Here is a 21,968-nt window from a genome sequence, read left to right as displayed (position 1 = left end):
AGGATCCAAAACAGCTAGTTGAGGAATATCCAAGATAGTGTTTGTATTATATGTTAGTTACAGATAAATTAGGTTTCTTTTTTTACTGTTGAACTCCTACAGCTAGGACAAATCACTTGATTGCAAGTTTTCAGTTTTTCTTTTTTTCAAATAAAAATACATTTTTGAATGCCTCTATTCAGTTGATTTATATATTGTAAAACCTTTATGCTATAACTTTGTTTTAGTCAACAAAGAACTTTTAAATAACAGAAGTTTAGGAATTAAAAATACATTGAAATGCTGCATAAAACCTGATGGTTAAATAATTCCAAACTTGATTCTAATTTCTGGATGTGAAGACTTTACATAGATGGCAAATAAACATGGAATTATTTTAGCTACCTTTACCTAAGTATGTGTTTAGGTACATGCTTACTGTTTATGAAATTTAGAAAAAAATCTGTGTGTTAAAAAATCTCTGCATGTTATTTAAGTGTCCCTGTTATTGCCAAGCAGAGACATTTTAGTTTAGCAACCTTGAACTACGTCTTGAAGTTACTGAATAATAAAAGGAGGATAAATGTAATAATTTATGTACCAAATTAGTACTGAATAAAATTTTTTACTGCAACATTGCAGGCTTTTGATAGCAGTTATAACCAATTTATGTCTTTGACATATGTTACAACATTGTCTCAAAGATGTGAGAAGAAAAAATCTTTGTGTTAGAATCTGCTTCTTAATGCAGTGATGTATGCTATCTTACTTTTTAGTAAAGATTAAAGGTTGGACTGTATTAGTAGTCTTGCAAAGGTGTTTAAGAGTTTCTCACTAAGAAACTGTATTTCGGGAGAGGGAAATATCTATTTATTGGAATTGGAGGGTGCTCAGGGCCTTGGAGAGAAGGATCATGTTTTTGAAAGAGTAGCATTGTTTATGGAAGAAGACTGGTATAGAATGTAAGTTCATATACTAACTTTTTGTCTGTTTTAGAGTGTGGTTTTGTTTGCTTTGAGGCTTTTACACACAGGCCCTAGAAGCCTTTACTTTGACCCTATGCGTGTTTTCCCTTAAACGGTAACGTTTTGAAGCCTTTTCAGATTAAAAGAACCTCTTGAAGTTGAGCTCCTCTACCTACTGTTGAGGCAAGGAGTAGGATAAAGCTGTCATGCAAGTATGCTCCCCTAGAAAGGCAGCATCAGTTCCTCCTGGCAGGTACATCTGTCAGTATGTAATAGCATATTGCTATTAAAAGATAATAGGTACGGGGCTTTTTGCATTGACAGGTTTAAAACCTAACCTCAGAACCTTTTCATGGTCCTTATGTTGTGTCTTCAAGTGGCCCTAAAACTTTTAGCATTCTGGTGCAGACTCTTCCCTTCAATCTTAGAGGTTTAGAGTGTTGGGTTGTTTTTCAGTAGTCCTACAAAATGAGCACTTTACTTGCCTATTTATCAGACATTTATAAAATCCTGCGTACTAGTGATTGTGTATGAATTCTGGTGTTCTTGTTTTTATGGTATCTGTTAATTTTTTGAGTGTAAAGTGTTACATTTGAATGTATGTTCCTGAAGTTGGTTATTGTGTGACTTGTTTACCATGTTTAATTTTCAGGTCTCTAACGATGAGGTATCCATCTGGATTTAAAGCACATCTCTGAGCTTCTTCATTCTTCATTCAAGAGATGTGTTCTATATTCATGGGTAAGGATATTTTTTATCTTTACTGGGACCGATTTCTTAAATACCTTGTGATATATTTTTAATTTAGAAGATTTCAGCAACTGATTTTTACATCTTATAGATTAATCAGATACCTTTATAGTATAGGGTTCTTTAGATGCCTGTGCTAGGTCTTTAATTTTGACACAAACTAATTATTAAACTTTGTAATTCCTATATCTAAGTACCAATGCTCTAATTAAATCACTCTAATTCTTAATATTGCAGACAGAGGAACAGCATGGTGGTATATAGGTAAATACTTTGAAAATTGCTCTGTCATTTGGGATTCTTTTTCTGATGTACAACAGTTCTACAGGCTGTAATTGTGTATCTCACCATACATCTTTTGAATTTGGAGTTTTGGGAAGAAAGAAACTCTATCCTGGAAAGCAACAAAAGGAAAGGATCTGAATTTTGTAGTATTAAAAAACAAACAACACTTTTTTCCAATGATATAAACCATATTTTATCTGAAGAAGGTTTGTGGTATTACACCCCCCCCACTTCAAAACAGTAGAAACAAAGCAACCACAGAAGTCTCACTAGAAAATATGAATTGTTCTAAATGCTGCTAGTATTTATAATTTTCGTAAGTCTCTAAATAAAACAGCTAAGATTACTTCAAGCATTACAGAATTTGTTATAATGTATTCTCTCCATATATTAAGCATTGCTTGCTGATTTTGAGACTTTAGAAGTTTACCTTGAGTTAAAAATTAATGTTTAAATGGATCTTTTAAAGAAGTATAGTAAGAGGCCCAAATGTACGCAGTGGGACTTTCTGATACGCGGTTTTATACAGAGAGTTCTGTGATATACTTTCTCTTTGGTGTGTTTTTGTTCTGTTCAGCTGAAATAAAGAGGCTCTCCCGTTTACAGTGAAGGCAAACATCTCTGAGAATGGTAGAAATTTGTCTTTAGTTGCACTGGAAGATGGGTTTACTTTCCAAGTGAAATGTCATTTGTCATGTATGTTGACTTGAACTTTTATGAATGACCATAACAATTGGCAGTTACTGAATTTTTTTTTTTCTTCTACGAACTTTTAATACTTACTTCCCAGAGGCTACCTGTGAGAAAGGAGGAGAGATGGGAGAACGGAGTTTGTGCATATCTGGGGACTAGAGAGGGGAAACAGTTATAATGAGGTGTTCGGTGCGAGCAAAAACCAGTGTAGGTATGAGAACAGACTACTCTGAATTGCTGTGACAAGCACACACAAGCCAGTTTGCTCCAGTTTTACACTCTTACTCAGAGTTGGAACTATAGCCAGGGACTGGAACCTAGTCCCAAGAATTTAAAGACCATCAGTTTCAGATCTTTGTCTTCCTAATCTTCAAATCAAAATGCAAGGTACTTGAGTTGTCTTTGGAGTATTTAGCATGAAGTCTGTGAACTCTGTTACAGAATTCTGAATAAAATCAGTGTGTTGAGGGTATGATTTTACAAAAGGGATGGCTCATTACTCAAAAACAATTATAAATGCATACCAATGAAAAGCAATTTTAAAATAAAATCATGCATATTTATATATGTATATAATTGGATGTATTTTTTTTATTTAGTGAAACAGACTACCCAAACAAGTTTTCTCTTAGTTTTAGTGATACCAATAAGAGAAACTGCATCTTTTCAGTCCACATTTAGCTGCAGATACCATGGCACTCTTGTACAAAGACTTGCTTATTCCTTTCTGTTAGGACATAAAAGAATTCATCTCCACTAAATGTCTAAATGTTCTTTTTTTCTGATCTTCTGTGTTTCTGGGATTTTGAGAAAATTGTGCTGTGTCTCTGTGCATTTTAAATTTAGCATGTACATTGATCTTTAAATCTATAATAGAATATCATTTATATTGGCGCATCAGTGGGAAGTAACTTCTGTATTATTTAATTTACTGCAGCTTTGTGAACTCGGTCAAAGCTTTAGTTATAATTAAATCTGACAAATAATGATAGTGTAATTGTCTTTTATTTTTAATATTGAGGGGAATGTCTCTGTCATTTCCGAGTATTATGCAGAAGTGATCAGTTTTTTGAGTGTTTGTTTCTTAACTCACTGTATTGGCTACACAATGTTCCATCTGCTCATAGATGGGCAAATCGTACAAAGCCACAAACCTGTTATGCTATTGTATGCTGCGTAGAACATAGCAAACACAATTATTTTTTTTCAGTCTCTTTGGCAGATCCCTTTGTAAGTAAGTCTGTTATGCCTGGTTGCATTGCTTTCCTAAACAAACAAACAAACAAAAACCCCAAACCAAAACACTTTGCATGCATATAATGTAAAACTCTTCCCTAGTTATGACTATCTGTGTTTGCCCCTTCTGTGTCCTTTGCCTGTAGTCTGGATTTTTGTTATGTCATGCTTTTATGACAAGTTTTAATTCGTTCTGTCCGCTAACTTGTCCCTATCTTCTTTCTGAGATAGCTTCTGTTATTTGTCTGGATAGCCATTGTTTCAATTTCTTCTGTGAAAAATGGCCATCAAAGTCATTGACCTTCTCTTATCTATGATACTGTCACACATCCGTCATGTGAAGCAGTGATACTTAGTCTGTCACAGTGTGCATATCATGGTAATGTGCTGAATCTGTACTTGGTTTACTTGCTTATAACTAGAGTAGCTTGTTTTCTGTTGTCACTTCATCAAAAGTAATCAACAATGTAATTAATGAAATACATCAGTAGCTTTTTGTTATCTTGTATTTTACTGCTATTTCCACTTCATTTTTTTTGAAAGCACAATTTGATGATGTCTTTGTTTCATTCTATTTTCTTATGTGTTCATTCTTTTTTGATATGTTCTGTAAAATCTTTCTTTCCTTCTAGTCTTTAAATCTTGTACCATTCTCTTAATTTGTGCTCTTGCTTGTGTCTGTAACTATAGCTTGTCTTTTTGCAACTCAGATCTGCCACACGCTAGTGTGGTATAAAAGGGAATCATCTTTTTGAGACTTTCAGGCTGTCTTTCTTCTTGGTCTTTCTTACTGACAAGAATAAAGGGTTGTTATTAAACTCTGATGGACAATCAAAATGGAGGAAGTTTCTTTTTTTTCTTTTTCCCCTTTGCAGGGAGTTGCATTAACTGTGTTAACTTGAAACCTCAGTTTCCTAGCCTAGCTCTAGGATTGATTCATTCTTGTTGCACGCACCTAAGGAAAGGAATCAAACTGGGCTGGGCTGAGTGTAGCCAGTTTACTTTCTGAGTGTTTTGAATATAATAAGTAAAATTTGAAAAAGATCTTAAAGTTTAAAAAAGTTGAAATTACAGTAGTAGTACATGAGAGCTGCTTTTGCTGGTTAAGAGGAACAGAAACAGTGCATTGATTTATATTCTGTTTGTAATTGAAAATATAGTTTTAGACCATACAGAATACAACATTGTTTTTAAATGAAAAACATGGCTTATGCAGAAATTAGTATTTTTCCATTCACTTGCACTCTTAAGATCCATTTTAATACTCTTTCTCCTGCTCTACTACTTTGGTTTAAATCTCTAATTTAAAACAGATCTCTTAACATTAAGAACTAGTAGATTAAAGAAAGTACAGGTGTTCAGTTTAATGAATGGTAACCAGACAAAAAATCCCAGGAGCTGGGAGATGTTTCTGTTCTGATTCAAGTATGTTTGCAGAATAACTTAATACTTCTGGCAGAAAATGATATGTTTTGTGTGAGACATCAAATGGTAGAGTTGGCAATCTGAAAAAATTTACTGTTTAAATCCTAGATGTTTAAGCATATCTGAAGGTGGCAAATCTTGAAATGTGTTTCAGCTTAACTTGGGGGATACTGTTGATGTTTCCTGGAAACAAATTTTGAAAACTTCTTGTTAATTAAAAAGAAAAAAATAACTTTTTTCAGAATAGTGAGTCTAATGTATGATTTTGTTATATAGCCATTAGTAGTTACCCAGTAGTAGTAGTTCCTGCTTGTTTAGTTTTCTCTCAGCTTCATACCAATCAGATAGATGATATGAAGTTGAGAGTTTAAAATACAAAGGGAGAAACTAAGTACTAGTTAGAAACATCACTGAATGCCTCTGGGTTCCATTATCTTTAAAAACAAAACAAAACCCACTGCAGAAAACTCTTAAATTTACCAAATATCCTATAGTTGGTAAATATTGCTGAAGCAATTCCAGCTTATAGGGGACAATAACTTCTTAAATTCAAGTACAACAGCTGTAGTCTTCCAGTTGCTTCGTCAGGTTGTACATCTGGTGTGGTGCTCATTTAGTTGTCTAGAATTGGTCTGAGGAGTTCTTAGATATTGATGTTGTAGAATGCTGTTATGCATGCTTTTTTTCCCCCATTTTTTACTATGAAGTTAGTCAGTCAATAAAACATGAAGAGATTGTCTGGTATGTGCTTTTTCAATATGGGGTTGTTTTAGTCCTCTTCAGTAGTTCTAGACTACTATGTAATTAAACTCAAGAGCATGTATAGTAGTTAATTACCATAGGTAGCTGGCCCATAGGTCACTTAATCTCTGTTTTAAAAAACAAAAACAAAAACAAAACCAAAAAACTGTTGTATATATCGCTAAAGATGGAACAAATCTATCTTTTTTTCTATTTTTCAAGTTAGCACAAATTGAATAGCCTTCCTCATAAATTGCAGTGAAATACAGTTTATCTCTGGGCATAACCAAGGAGCTGTATGCAGACCGCTGAGCTATTGATACTTGGTCTCAATACTTAAACTTTTATCAATACGGGCTTCAAATCTGAGGTTTTAACAGCGGAGTCCTTGATAGCATAGAACGTGATGTTTTACACATGGCTATCATAACTTTCTTTCTTTTTTATCTTTCATAACTATCTTTCCCAGGATGGGGGTTTCTTTAATTGGATCATTTGTCCTGTGTCTACAATATTCTTTCCTTGTATTTACTCTGACTTGGTTGTCTTCTCTTAGCTAAAATAGCTCTTGCCCGACTTATCTTTTGACTTGAAATATCCAAAAAGGAGAGGTGATTATATTGGAAATGGTACAAAAACCTAAAACCATGCCACATCATCTGCCAGGATTCTGATGCAGGTTTATCATCTGTTGGAAGGTGTTTGCAACTGGAAAAGTCATCATTCTGTTGCTTTTAATCATAAGCAGACAGCTTAATCAGTGTTAGAAGATAATGGGGTCTAATTTATGTTAGCGCTTCCTTTAACTTTGGACTTCAGGAAGTCCTAACTTTAAGCAGTAAGTTGTTCATGTATCATCTGGAATCTATGGCTACTTTGCTGTGCTAAGCGGTCACTTTTCTAAGTTTCTGTGCTTTTTTTTTTATAGCATGCTTGTTCTCTATACTCACAGTGATTAATGCTTATATCAATCCATACTTAATAGATGTTACCAATTGGTGTCTTTCAGTGTGATACAGGATGCATCCTTTTTCTGTGTAGAACAGAAGGTTTACATACCCAAACCCTTAATAAGGTTTATTAATTTAGGTTAAGCTTTATTCTGACTATGGTCACAACACTTTCAGTGGATTAGGAGTGTAAACAGAACAGGTTTTCATCAGCTTGTCAAAGACTACTTTGTACTTAATATGTTCAACGTGAACTTTGTCCATCAGAGAATATTTAAGATTTCCAGGGTGTCTGTTTCTGGAAGGATCCTATACCAATTTTATTCTTAGGAGAATTCATTAATGAAGAATTGTTACTGAAGTGGAGGAGAACATGAAGGTGAGCTTTAGTAGTAGGGTCAGGAATTAAAAGCTGTGGCTGTTTTATTTCCTTTTTTTCTTTATAGTAATTAGATATATGTATTGACAGGATAAAGGAATGATTATTCCATCAAGATGCTCATTTAAAGTGATTGCTCCTCTATTCTAGATGTTTACTAGTTATCTAGGGAGGTAAATTATGAGACACATTTTCATTCATTTCTCATTCTGTTTGATTACACTACGAATATGCACATTTTTAGGCTAGTGAAACTAACCATCCTTTTCAGCTCCTCTTGCCTGAAATCCCTGATTGCAAACTAATTCATTGGTGATCACTCAGTTATACTATGAATAAATAAAGAAATCCAACTTGTGTTTCAAAACTAGGTGTGTAAACTGTTGTTGAACCTGAGGGAGTTCTTCTCCTGTGTTTAACTTTGTATCACTGTATTCATCCCCTTGTCTTTAAATAAGAGTTCTATTATGTCTTTAAGTGAGATAAAATACAGTTTTTCAGATGCTTACTTAAATAGAAGAAACAGTATCTCAGCTTTTCCTACTGAAGTCAAGGTAGTTTTGTTTTTAAATGTGGTTTATAACTTCTCAAGTTTCTTGTTTAAACATACAGAATTATTGTATACATTTTATGTATTACGATTTATTTTTGCAAACATTTTAATTCTGGACTACTAAAACCCACATAGTTTTAATGAAAATGGCAAAGGTGAATCTAAAATTGTGCTTAGGTAATAGAGCAAACTGAATGAAAAAATGCAACCATTACATTTAAAACATCAAATATTACTTTGATTACATAAGGCACAAAACCAATGCTTCACAGGGCATCGAGTATAAGAAAAAATGAATTGATTTGTGGTTTAACTAAACTGTAAAGTTATGAAAAAAATATCCAAAATCTGTAAAAGTGTTGGGGAGGGGAAGGAGTGATGAGAGTCATGAAAGTAATTTTTCCCTTTTTTTTCCCCTTTTTTTCTTTGTGGTTTTTTTTTTTTTTTCTCTCTTGCATAGGATGCTTTAATACTTTAAGACGAATGTTTCATCAGAAGCACTAATGGATGTTGGCATGCCTTGGATAAGGTGGTGACCGCTGGATGTCATTTGTTTCTGTTTACTGCAGAGAGCCAAAATTGACTCCATTTGGAGTTGAGAGAAAAAGCAGTACAGACCTATCAAGATGACTGATCCTATGATGGATTTTTTTGATGATGCCAATCTTTTTAGTGAGACCTTAGAAGGTTTGTCAGATGATGCCTTTGTTCAGCCTGGACCTGTTTCACTTGTTGATGAATTGAATTTGGGTGCAGAATTTGAACCTTTGCACATAGACTCATTGAACCATGTGCAAGATGCTCAAAATCAACAAAAGCTAAGTGACTTTGATCAGCTGAATCAGTATGATTCACTGAAACTTCACTCAGTAAATCAGTCTTTTAATAGCTCAGCTGACAACGTCTTATCACCACACTCTCAATTCAATTGTTCACCAGTTCATCCGCAAAACCAGTCTAATGGGATGTTTCCAGATGTGGCTGATGGTAGTCCTATGTGGGGACATCAAACTGCCACAACTGTTTCGAATCAAAATGGGTCCCCTTTTCACCAAGGACATTCTCAGTCTATGCAGCAAAACAAAAGCTTTGTAGCACACCATGACTTTGCCTTATTTCAGGCTAATGAACCGCAGCATCAGTGTGCCTCGCTACGGTCGCAACAAAGCAGAAACAACGCGGGGCAAGATGCTCTGAGTCAGCCAAAAGACTTCATGGAAGTGAACGTATCTACTTCTCTCAGAGTCAGTGTTAACCACCCACCTCCAGTTTCTAATCCATCGACTTCACAGCAGCCTCTGTCTGTTCAACAGTTTTCTCAAACTGCAAGTGCTTCAATACATTTTTGTGGGAATCAAGAAGGAAATTTTGATGGACAGTCCCCAACTATTACTCCATGTTCTGTCAATAATAGCCAACAGTTTTCATCTCCTTATTCTTACTCTAATAACCACATTTCTCCTACCAGCCTTCTTCAGTCTACAACAGCTCTTTCTACTAGCCAGCAGACACACTCTATCTCTGACTTCACTGGAAGCGATGCCTTTACATCTCAAACAGGGACCAAGCAAGAAACAACTGAGCACATGTTGAATCCTAATACACCTTTGAATTCAAATAGTTTTCAAATGTTGCATTCTGCGCATCCTCAGGGCAACTTTAGTAGTTCAAAACTCTCTCCTGTGAATATTAATTTTCCAGCTTCAACTGGTTCTGCTTCTCAGATAAGCCATTTCACTGACCCTATTGAAAGCAACGGTTTTACATCTTTAGATGAGAACTTACTTCATCAAGTCGAGACTCATAATGAACCATTTACAGGACTTGACCCGGATGACCTCCTTCAGGAAGACCTTTTGCCACAGTTTGATGATTCTGCATTTGTTCAGGATAGCACAAGCCATGTTTTAGAGCATGACTTAGAACACCATATAACCCCACAGCAAGTAACCCAGTCATCTGATCTTGTTCGGGCACAGTCTCAAAGTCAGATCCATCCTTGGCATTCTTCAGTTTCTAATCAGCATCTGCAAGACAGAAGTCGTGTAACCTTACAAGGACAGGTATGTAGGGATTGGGGGGGCGGGGGGTTGAGCTGTTTGATTTGGTTGATCTGGTGAAATGAATAATAGTGACTGGTGCTCGTGCCAAAGCATGATAATGAAGTCTCTGAGCTGTTGGTATTTGACCCTGAAGAAGTCTAACAGCTAGTTTAGGGGAGAAAAAAAAAAAAAAGCCTGTTGATGCAGACCTTGCTTTCTTGTTGTTTTCGTTCCATTGTGGAAAACAAGATTTACATGACCTGAAATACTTAATTTAGAGAAAATGGTGCCACTCCTTCTGCTGCTTGTATTTCTTAAGTACAGCAGAGCAAGTTGGTTGTTTTGTTATTTTGTTGCAAATATGATGTCTTATTGTCTTTTAAAGTACTTACAGCAACATACTTTTAAGAGCTTTAATAAGACTTGCGTGGCTGATTTCCACAGGAGTTGCCCTGGTTTTGTTCTTACTCAGTCCTTTGCTTGGTATCTTTGTGCTCATGCTCATTAGCTAAACATTCAAACTTTGTTGGTTTTGATGTGATTAGTAATCATAGAAAACATATAAAAGGCTGTGTCTGTGTTTGATTTTGTTAATTTTGGCTAAACAAAAAAACTGCAGTTGTTTTAGTGTAACATGTACATCTACTGCAAGTATTAAAGCCCGCCACATGGAGGACAAGATAGCATGAAAGTTATATTGTACTTTTTTAATAGTATACAAGAGAAACCAACTTTTCAGAGAGTACTCTTCAGATTATCTGAGAGAAATTAAAATTGTGTGAGCATTGAAGAGTTCAGAAAGACAATCCTTCAATCTTCAGCCTGTTCCTTACAAGGGCTTTCTCATAACATATGTCATGTTGTGAATTTTCAGATAGTTTTAATTGAGGTATTAAGTCCCTTTTTTTTAATGCTGACCTTTCTCTTCATCTGTATCATCATCTTCCCTTTTGTAGGAAGTATGTAAGAGTCAATAAGTTGAAATGAAGACTAGTGTTTCTGGATTGCTTTAGTCTTTTATAAGAGTAGCTGTGCTTTTCAAAAACAAAATAGGGCAAGTAAACTTATTTTTTCACAACACTGTAACCAGCACAGTCATTTCTATTACAGTTAGTAGAAACCTTGGCAGATTCTTGCAGATTTTTCAGCTCAAAAAATTCCTAAATCAAAAGAATATACATCTTGAATATAGAAGAGGCTTAATAACCAAAGACACAAATAATTATTCTTTCAGCTTTTAAAATTTATCAATTTTTTAAAATATTGCTATGGTTTTGGAGACTGGTTTAGTGGCTTTCTGTGTTAATGCTTGCAGAGTGGTGTCAGTGACTGCATTACCCATAAGTTAATACGTTAATATTATCACAGTTTGGTTATGCTTGGTAGCTTCCAGCCCAAATTGGATTTGATAGGAATGACTGAAACGTCTTCAATTAGGTAGTTTGGCAGAAGGGGATGTAGCTTCTATATGATAAACACTCAAATTCTGCTGCCATTGCTGGTTATCTCAGGTTTCCAAAATTGTAAAACTGTTGAAATCCATGTGCATGTGAACAGTGAAAGTAGGAATTTTATTTTAAACTCCTCTTTTAAATTCTAGTAGGAGTTTAGCTTGTATTTGGGAAAGGAGAGAGAATATAAATGTTTTCTAACTTTCAATCTGTGCATTTCAAAATAGAGGCAACTCTTGACATCAAATACATACATGCAGACAGCTTTAAAAAGATTGTAATAAATGTATTACTTCTCTATATTCTTGCTACCAATATTTTCTCTGCCTGAGAATGCAGAATGGTGTCTTTTTTGGAAAAAAAAAAAATATTGGGAAGGAAAGGAACTTAATTACTGACTTGCTTCTTGCTAGTTTGCAGGACACAGGCCTGTGAAGGAGGCAATCTAACACTTTCTTTTCCCCCCCTTTAATGTCATTAATGTAGAGATAAGGGTTTAACACATTTCGTCTTTGGTCTTGGTTCAGTAGATTGCTTCTCCATTACAACTTCTGCTTATGTTTATGGAGTATGTAATTGTCAATTGCTACTAGTGAAACTTTTTCTGTAAAATTGTGTTGCGATGTTAATAGAATGTGTATACAGCTGTGTATTTGAGATTAACTGAATGATGCAGGAGATGCAATCTGTTGGTTTTGATAAACATTTCTTATTTTCTAGGTTGGGCAGAGGGAAGAAGAGGGCACAGCCCAAATAGCTACTCTTGTTAGTTTTGTCTGTAACCTAAAGACACATGGTATAGTAGCTACTAATGAAATGTGATCCTGTTTATTACTGTGTGTACAGTACTGCTGAGGGAGCAGTGCCCGAGTTCCCTGCCAGGAAGCGGAGCAGCAGAACCCAGAGCTGCAAACACTAGCGTTGAGGCTATTGGTCTCCCATGAGCATAGTTGGGGTGAAGGGTGAAGAGGAAGTGGATTCCAGGAAAAGTGGGGGTGGCGAGAAATCCAGGGGTTGGTATCGTTTGTGAGAAGCATGTGGGATATGAACCAGTTGGCGAAAAGTAGGTCTAATAAAACTTCCTGTTACGGTGACTTTTTGTTGTATACATCAGAACCTATTAAGACTTATTTCGATCTCACTGACATCAGTTTTAGCCCTTTGTTTTGTAACTAGGAATAGAGGGAAAGTTCTGAGACCTCCGGAGAGTGTTTAAGGTTTTGGGGGCTTGGTTTTGGGGTTTTTTTGAGGTGTGAAAACAAAACAACTTTACAGTATTTAAAATTTTTACATTTTTCCCCTGGAACTTGAAATGAAAGAGACAGAAAACAAATAGTTATACAAGTGCTTGGTTTGGTGTTTATTATTTCAGGGCATGCAATAAATTGGATTCTGACCTTGAGTTTATCTAATTGGACAGATGTTTAATGTTTCCTTCAGAAACTGGTTGTGAAGTGGTAACTGTCAAACTACTGTGAGGAATGTATTGATGGGGGAGTGACAGAAGCAAACAATGTTGAAGACTGTTTAAATCAGCAGTGTATGTAATATGAATAGTAATAGAATAGTATGGCAATTACTGAAGCTAAGAAGTGTTTCAGATCTGTCTTGTGTCTGCTTACAATTCGAAGTTCAAGATGCAAACTCATCCAACAAATGTGTGTAGTTTAACCAGAGAGGAAAAAGGTGGAGTAAGGGACAAGGAGTGAATATTGGTCTTACAGAAACTGGTAGTCTTTAGGCGAGGAGTTAGGTGGGGAGGGATTTTGATAACTTTTATCTGTAATAATTAAGGTGAAATGTTTCATGTTTAACATGACAGTGTTTCATACTGGCTTTTGTACACGTTGAGGAAACAGTTACTAGCGTATTTAATTGTCTTCATCAGTTTTAGTTTGATAATGATTGAGATTTTTTTCAGAAAAGAAAAATTTATTTTATGAAATAATGAACTGTAGCTATTGGAGTGGACCCAACATTAGACAACCAACAATCTTTAACTACAGTTATGATGAGGTTATTTAAAATTAAGAAAGATCACTACTTGTTTTGTTATTTGAAAGCAAGCATACTCATCACATTTTTACTTCTACAGCTATTTTTTCAATAGAAATTAATTTAAAAATTAATACAATCTGTTCAGTGCAATAATGATGCGGAATGAAAAACAATCTAGAATGTTGTATGCTGCTGTTATACTTTCTATGCCTGTTGTAATTAGATTATAATTGTAAATAAAATGTGCCTCTTAATTTTACATCATGCATTTTTCATCAGAGTTAGTTTGAAAATAAAGTGGTGAAATGCACTCAAGATTCATGTAGCCTCAGCTCTGACTAATGGAACACTTCTGATCTTTTTAACTCCACTTAAAACTGTTTTTTGAGTTTGCTAAAGCTAAATATTCTATTAGCTTTTCATAAAGTTGAAAAAAGACAACAAAAATACATGGTTCAACATTGAGTTCTAGATGTTTGGAGGAAAAAGGAAGTCGGAAGGATAATCTGAAGTATAAACTGTCCTAAGAAGTTTACAACCATCTCACTGTGTATGTTATTTTGTAATAAGCATTTTAATATCTTCTGGCTATATACATGAAAGCAAAATAATTGAGATTAAACTGGAAAATAACATTCCATTAATAATCTTTAGGACATTCCATTAATCGTCTTTAGGACAAGGTAGCAGTCTTAGTTCTTAAATCAGGTGAATCTTTTTTTCCTTTTTGTGAGTAAAAGTTTGACACCTAACTTGATAATTCAGTATATTCATGAATTCCAGTACGTCACATCTGAATTTTTTTAAAAAAAACTGACTTGAAACATGCAAGTGCTTTTATGCTTGCAAGCACAAGCTTTCCTACTTACTTGTTTTATAACAACAGATGACGCTGTATTGTTAGAGAGAATTTGTCTTGCCCGTGTGGAAAGTTTAGCAGAGGAAGAACTTTGTAGATGATTGCTTGGTTGGTGTTGTACCCTGGGACATCTGTATGTATCTGAGTGGCATAACCTCATACATGAGTGTACCATCGGAGATGGAACTAAGTTGCACCTGATCAAAGTCCAGGCTTATGTGCTGCTGAGACGCATGCCCTGAGTAGTCACAAGCCTTTCACCTCTCACTGTGTAAGCAGATGCCTCCCTTTTATATCAACTCTACGTTTATTGTAGACAAGTATCCCTTGGATTATTCCACTCACAAACTTCTTACTCTGCCATTGGTTGCTGTTCTACTTGTAAATGAACTCTTGCACTGTAAAGTTTTTATTGAAGAAATACATAGTAAGCGGTGATGTGGTTTTTTTGCTAGTTATGGGAGGTACAACTTGATATATGCTGTTATGGAAGATGTATAAAAGTCAAGGATATAGTATTTGTCAGAGTGTATTTCTTATGTTCTGTATAGTTTAATTTTAAGTGAGCACATAATGAGAAATATATATATAGTCTTTGTAGAAGAGACTGGCTATTTTGCATAGTAAGTTTGTAGGTTCTGGATCCTGCGTGGTGTTACAATACAAGATTGTAAAATTATAATGCTGTTACATAATATTGCTTGTGAAGCAGTGGATGACAGTTTTCAGTGGGACCAAGCATAATAAAATACATGTCTCAAAATTTGGCCCACTTTGCATCACCTGAAAACTGAAATCTCAACACCTCTTTCAGTAAGCGTTTGTGTTTGGGGGGCATGAAAAATTATATATTGTAATCTTGAAATGTAAAAACCCATACCCCCACAAAAACCAACGCACAAACGAAAAGAGCCATAAAACCTTGCTCTTTTTCCTAAAATCCTTAATAGTGCTGGTATACCTCCCATTAAGCATATCCACTGTATTTATATTGTTCTTGTTCCTTTAATTATGGTTTATTTTATGGGTGACATCATTATATTAACAAATGTGAATCTTTGTCTGAACTTTCCTTTTAAACATTTCTAGGAGTTGTATGCTCCGGATTTAGTTCTCTGTGCTTAAAGAACAATTTTCACCTCCCTTGTAGGAGCTTAATAAATTCTCTACCACAGTGAGGCAGCAGAATTCAGTTGTCATCTTCCAGCACCTAAGAGGTTTATCATGTATGTACAAGCAATGAAAGTAATCCCTTCACTGACCTTCTTCGTACTGTATTTTTCAGCTTTTTTGCTTGCTTTCTATTATTTCAGAAAGGCCTGCACAAACGTGAGGGAGTGAAAGTGTCAAAGCTCTGTCAAATGCATAGAGTTGATGAGGAGTAGGGCAGCATTTCTGAGCTTGAGTAGTGCAGTTCCTGGAATGAACCAAGTCTTTTAAACTATAGCTGTATATAATACGTTTTTATTACTAATTTATGGCTTTTTGCCAATGATGTATTCATCATTGAAGATAGCAATATTTTGATAGCTTTATTTATAGTTGAATACGTATGAAGCCTTTCCTTTTGTATATATTTTATCTAAGTTCTACATAAGAATTTTATACATTTTACTTCTTTTTAAAGTGCTGAATCACCTAGGTTGGGGAAAGGAAGCACATGTTTGTGAGATCAGTTTGTAACACATTTACTGTTAAGTATTTATTATAATATTTAATTTCTCTGTTTTTCATTGCAAAATACAGCTGTATAGTAAGGGAAAGACAGAAATTGCTGGACTTTTAAGAACCGGGAAAGTGTGCCAGAGTGTTTGCTTTACTGTTTTAAAGGCTTTATGAGTTTGTTAGTAATTACCATCTCTGGGTAGAGTAGAATTGTTTCATCATTCTTTTTCGAGTCTTTTTTTGCTATCACTAATGCTTTTCTTAAGTCTCTCTTAACCTTCGTCACTTGTCAGATAATTAGACTGTCCAATTCTTTGTGTATGCTTCCTCTTTAAAAAGAAGCACTTGCTGTTGTAATGATTGTTATAATTTAAGAATATAATTTTTCCTGAGATAATTGCACACTCATTAAATGACTGCAATAATTGTCTTCAAAATGTGCCAAAAGAGAAGCATTTTTGTAAAAAGTAGTTAACAGATGGCAAGCATAGGAAGGAAGCTTCTGGCTAGGTCAATTTACAGCAATAATCCTACAGATACCAAGGCGAGACTAGTTGACAAAAACAAGTAAAATAGATATTATTTTTTAATGATATTGCAGAATAAGTGTGATTGAATGATCTAAATAATTATTTGCAAGCAGATGTCTTGTTAACACTGAAGAACTATAAAGCAATTCAGTAATGCGAGAGTACTGATATTATTGTGCAAGCTTATTGTCTGGAAGAAAGGGTACCTAATTACAGAGCAAACAGAAAACTTAAATTGTCTTCTCAAGACAGCAGCCTATACTGTAGACTCTTAAAGCTGAGGTTCAATATATGCCTAAACTATAATGAGTTTAAGGGGAAAAAAGTTTATGGAAAAAAGCTCCTATTCTTCCACTTTGTGTGAATGCAACCATTGGTGCTATGAACTGAACTGGGAAAGTCACTCAGGTGCAGAGAGACTGCTTACTTTTTTTTAGGGTGTTTTTCAGGAATACAAGTTCCTGATTTAGTTCTCTTAGTTGCACAGAATTGTGTGCTGTAGAAACATTGGTGGGTAGAGAGGAAGGAGTGGAAAGCATCATTTTCTGCGGTAGAGGCAAAATAGTTGTACACAGAACTGCAGCCTCAAATGCAAAGAGAGTGCCAAGTGGGCTCATTGTGGGACTGTCCACTGGCACTGGTAACCACTCATCTGCTTTGTCTAACATTGTCTAAAGTTGAATTTTTGAGTGGCTTCAAACATACTATTGCCTCTAAAGCTTCCAGAATAGTGCTTCATCTTGAGACATTTTGGAGAAAATCAACACTTTATAAAGTATTAGTGAAGCGTTATTACTGAAAGAGAAGCAGAAGTTGTAAAGATCTTAACCAGTAGTATGGTTTTGAAGCCAAAGAATATGCAAGTACTTTTGGAATTCACGTGGTTTTTGTTCAGATGCCTGTGCGCTTTGTGCACTCAGGTTTACAGTTTCTTTTAGCTGTTGTGTTAATTCTAAATATATAGAGATCAAAATAATTTCCAGCTCTTTGTCCACTTAACAGCTTCCTACATCTGGAGAGTAGTGTTTTCTTTGTTTGTTATCAGGTTAAAAAATTTGCACAAGTTCCTAGTTACATGGATTTCCAAGACAGTGTCTACCTTTAGGTGTTGAGTGGATTGAATTTAGAAACTCTTAAGGCTAATAAATACAAGTGATTGCCTTTCTAGGATGATGAGACAGAGTTCTTAGATTGATTTGAATAAGTTCGATAAATGAATATAGGAATGTAGCTTTAGGCTAGAAGCAGTTGACAAATCTTAAATTTTTGAAAGCTGTGTAATTTGTAGTAGAGATTGATTTTTTTCTTTCATAAATGTGGCAGGTTTTCTTTTGTGGGGGTTATTTGTCTTGCGTTTGCACTTACTTGGGGTTTTTGCTCCCTTGTGAAGGCTAACATTTTAATTTATAACTTATGAAATTGTTCCCATCTTTTACATACTGCCTTTTCAGGAGTTAGTCTGTATTTGAAAGTAATTTCAGTGTTAGTAGCATATCGTATATGTGCACATAATGCTCTTCAATAGCATATTGAATTGCAAACCATAACTAGTTTCATAGATTGATAGGAGGGCCTCTTGTAAGAGATATTCATGATTGACAGTTTAGTTATAGTTTATATGTTGGAAAGGAGAGAGAAGTTTGCCTTAGTGTTAAAGAAGACATTGCAAATATTTTGGTTCTGAGCATTTTGTTTCTTGTCTTAATAGTTTGAAACACTGTTTCAGAGAGTTCTAACTGATAGGTTTTTAAAATAAGAGTAATCTTAAAACTAATTGTTTCACTGTACCATCTTTTTTACTGAGTACCACAAATCTAGAAGGAGAGTTCTTTAATAATATTTTAAGCAAACTTATTAGAAAAGCATAACTATTGTGCTTTTTGTGACTTGGAACATGCTGTGGCTTACAGTGCCTGTTTTTATACATCAGAAGGACAAGAAATAGTGCTAGGAGATGCAGTACGTTTGGGTTGTTTTTCTTTGCTAAATCTTTGTAGCAGCTGCTCATGAGACCCAGGTATGGCTCAGCTTGATGTGTAAATTCTGTTGTAGCAGGAACTTTTGTTTATGGAAGCCTTAAAGGCAGCAACCAGCTGTTACAGAGCACAAGTTGTCACAGGTAAGGCAGGTAAATTAATTTAAGGAATATGAGTGACAAAATCAGACACATATCTTACTCTCTTTGAGTTTAATAAGAAAAATTTTTTTAAAAGATTAGGCAAATTAATTTTGATAAGTCTGTGTTGTAGCTCCTACTTATGTCATCCTATGGAGGATTCTTTGACCTGCAGTCATGTGGTATTAAGAAATCTGATCAACTCCAGATACTACACAGGAGGCATGTTTTATGGTGCCAGTCCAGTGTGCTTTTTGACTTAATATAGTTTAATTGCAAATGTGTACAGGTTCAGATTTTCAGAAATGGTGACCCAACCTTGCTTGTTGAGGACAGAGGTATGAAGGTGCTCACACTCCTGGCTGTGCTTGAGGATGTCCTTGGCAGCACACTGTGGTCTCTAACCAGGCTTTCGTTCTGCTGTTTCTGTTGACTTGAACTCCATTAAAGATGATGAGAATATGTCTTGTCTTGAGCTTTACACTGGGTCTAGTCCTGCCTCTTCTGCTAATAGCCGGACTCAGTTGAGATAAAAAAATTACTGCTATGCTTATGTTTCTAGAGACTGGTCTTGCAACTTTTTCTGTTTGATCCCTACCGAAAGTTCATGTTCCCTACTGTTTTGGTTTGGTTTGGGGTGTTTTTTATGATTATCCCCTCTTGGATGCTATGTTTTTCCTCTAGAAATTTTTTAGGAGACTTCCGGGGGAAAAAACAGTTTGGGTTTTTTGGTTTTGGTTTTTTTTTTCTTTGCCTGAAATCCAATCCTGTTTTTCCCCACTAGTATCTTCTGACTTGTGACCTCTGTTCTCAAACCATCACCTCTTTTTGATAAATTCCTTTTCTAAAGACATCTAATTTTCCTCCTCGACTGGGGGTAGGATTTTGTTCAGGAATATTTAATTGAGAAGTGATTTCATTAGGCTTGCATATATGCTAGAACACTCTTTTCTATTGGAGATTCTGGCATAAAAACTGTGAAAGTAGTTCATTGAAGCTAAAATAAAAAATATGTAAGTTGATTTGAATTGAAGTGGAAGAAGTATGTCTCCCTTTGATTTAAATGGCAATGTGCTGTGCAGTCAATACTGGTTTTAATGATGTTTGTGACTTCCTAGCTGTTGATGTTAAAAATGAAGTACTTTTCCCAATTTCTGTTAGTATATTTTAATATATGTTAAGTACTCAGCTTTTTGTCTCGCTGAAATTACAAACGTTGAAAACATTTTGGTTACTCTGTTAGGTATCAAGGAATACTACCAGAAAAAGCCATGTTCAAAGATTGAGTAAACTTCTAAACTTAACTGCTTCTAGTGAATAAAATTATTGTAAATAAAGATCTTGCATGCTAGCCTTTCTGAATATGCAATCTGATTTAAAGATAGTTCATGTTCAGTATTTTCCTATTAATATGAAATGAAATCATACCTTTTTTTATTCATGTCTGTCATCTTCCACAATACTCCATTGTTCTGCCATGAACAAACAATGAAAATGCATAGGTTTTTAAGAAAATTAAAAAGGAGGCTGCCAATACTGTCATTAGAATTGCTTCCTGGTACTGACCTAGAGAATGATCAATTGCAGCATCTTGTTCCAGGGGCCTTCATAGTCTAGATAAGCTGGTTCACTTAACTTCGAAGTGAATTTTATTTTAGCATTGCACTCAATGTACTACAAAATTTGAGTAGAATTTGGTAAATTATGCTGTTAAAACATGTTTTGAAAGAGAATCTGTCTCTGTTTTGTTTAATCTGTGGTTGTTTCTCTGACCTAGCCCAGCTTTCCTTTCTGTAGGTAATTACAAAAGTGAGGTGTTGAGACAAAAGGTGGGCAGGTTCATGCTAGTTCTGCATAGTTCTTGCCTACTTCTTGCCTACTTGCCCTTTGCTTTCATCACTCCAGTAGGTTAAGTGACTCCTTGAAGTAGCAGAAGAGTATAAAAAATAAGACCATGGATGGTTCTGCAGTTTACAAGCCTTCACAACTGTAATGTCTTCTGACTGGGACAAAAAACAAATGGAGAGGTTTTGAGGGGGAGTCTGAGTGTATGGAAATAGTGACCGTAATAAACTTCATAAGGATAAAAGGGGGTTTGTTTTAATTATAAAAATGTTTTCTTACAAGGCCACTCCCATGAGTGGTGTAGAAGGAACGCTTTAACTGAAATTAAGTTTTGACAAGAACCAGGTACCATTAACATCCCGTCGCTTTTTCTTGCCAAGAGGTGCATGCCTTGCTGGTTTCCTGGTGTGCTTGCGATAGGCATGCTGAAGCTGAACTTGGGTGCTTGGATTAAGGTGAATAAAAAGCTCCTTGTGTGTTATTCTTTTTGGAGGTAGTTTGGGTGGGCTTTTGTCTTCTAGTCTTCCTCTCTCTTGGTAATAAAACATGAGAGAATTAATCTCTTGATGGCACACACAAATGGTGGCCATTTAGAACATGGGTGGGCAGGTGGGAACTTGAGAAAATGGAAAGAAGAAAGCTCTTTTTTCAGTTAAATTTGGAGTTTTTTGTAAATTTCTTTTCTGATCTTTATATTTTTGCAGCCAATTATTTGGTGGTTTACATTAAAATTAGCTTTTTAAAGGATTTTGTCATCTTGTATAAATCGTAGTTTCTGTCTAAAGGTAAACAAAATTGGTTGATTTAAGACTACTTGAAAAGAAAACAGTAGCTAAAACCTGATACTTTTCAAGTAATATATGAATTTAATGAAGACTAAGTCTGAATAGTGCCTATGTTATTTAAATTGTTGGGTGTGTAGTAAAGGGGTTGGATAAAAGCTGTCTTGACATTCAACTTCAGGACCTCTGGTTTGTATGGCATGTATAGGTTGCTGAAATGTTTGTTTTTGCTTAAAGATAAATCAAGTCAAAACTTCAGTTGCTGTTTACAATTTGGAGCCTTATGCAGCTTCCAAAATAAAACCTTTATTTAGAATCTTCTGTCTGTATCTACCGTGTTGACAGGATTATCCTGTATCTTGATATTTCCCAGTGAGCTCAGACCTGAGTTTACAGTGACAGGTGAAAAAGCTGCACACTTGCTTCTGTGAGTTTTTAGGTTTTCTTGAGTGTGAAAGACTTTCTAGTAATGCAGAAAAAAATGTAGATTTTAAAATTTTAGTTAGATTGAGTTTGTATACCTCTTTCTTACCCCCTTTACAGTTTTTAATGTGAGGTAATTTTATACAGGCAAATGTATGTGGTATGTTTTCAACTGTATATAGCTGTAATGATCAAACACAATTGTGTCTTTAGTTTTCACAGTATTTGTTTCACAGTGTGTACTGCAGTTTATTTATTTTGGTATTAGGTCATTGAAATAGATACTATTACTTTGCAATCT

The 21,968-nt window shown here is 35.1% G+C and overlaps 1 protein-coding gene across 6 annotated transcripts in view; it reads left to right on the top strand.

The window, feature by feature from the left end:
• Positions 1-21,968, top strand: part of CHD9 (chromodomain helicase DNA binding protein 9) — a 97,290-nt gene that overhangs the window by 8,322 nt on the left and 67,000 nt on the right. For all 6 annotated transcript variants that reach the window (XR_012630600.1, XM_074882022.1, XM_074882024.1 and 3 more), the window contains exons 3-4: positions 1,597-1,685; positions 8,417-10,019. Coding sequence is in view for 5 of the 6 variants with exons in the window: in XM_074882022.1 (XP_074738123.1) it covers positions 8,583-10,019 (1,437 nt within the window). In the remaining variant the exon portion in view is untranslated. The remainder of the gene's footprint in view (positions 1-1,596; positions 1,686-8,416; positions 10,020-21,968) is intronic.

The sequence above is a fragment of the Strix uralensis genome, chromosome 12 (genome assembly GCF_047716275.1).
Source record: "Strix uralensis isolate ZFMK-TIS-50842 chromosome 12, bStrUra1, whole genome shotgun sequence".
In the NCBI taxonomy this organism is placed as follows: Eukaryota; Metazoa; Chordata; class Aves; order Strigiformes; family Strigidae; genus Strix; species Strix uralensis.
The sequence above is the reverse complement of the archived record's forward strand: the minus strand, read 5'-3'. Positions and strand labels throughout refer to the sequence as shown.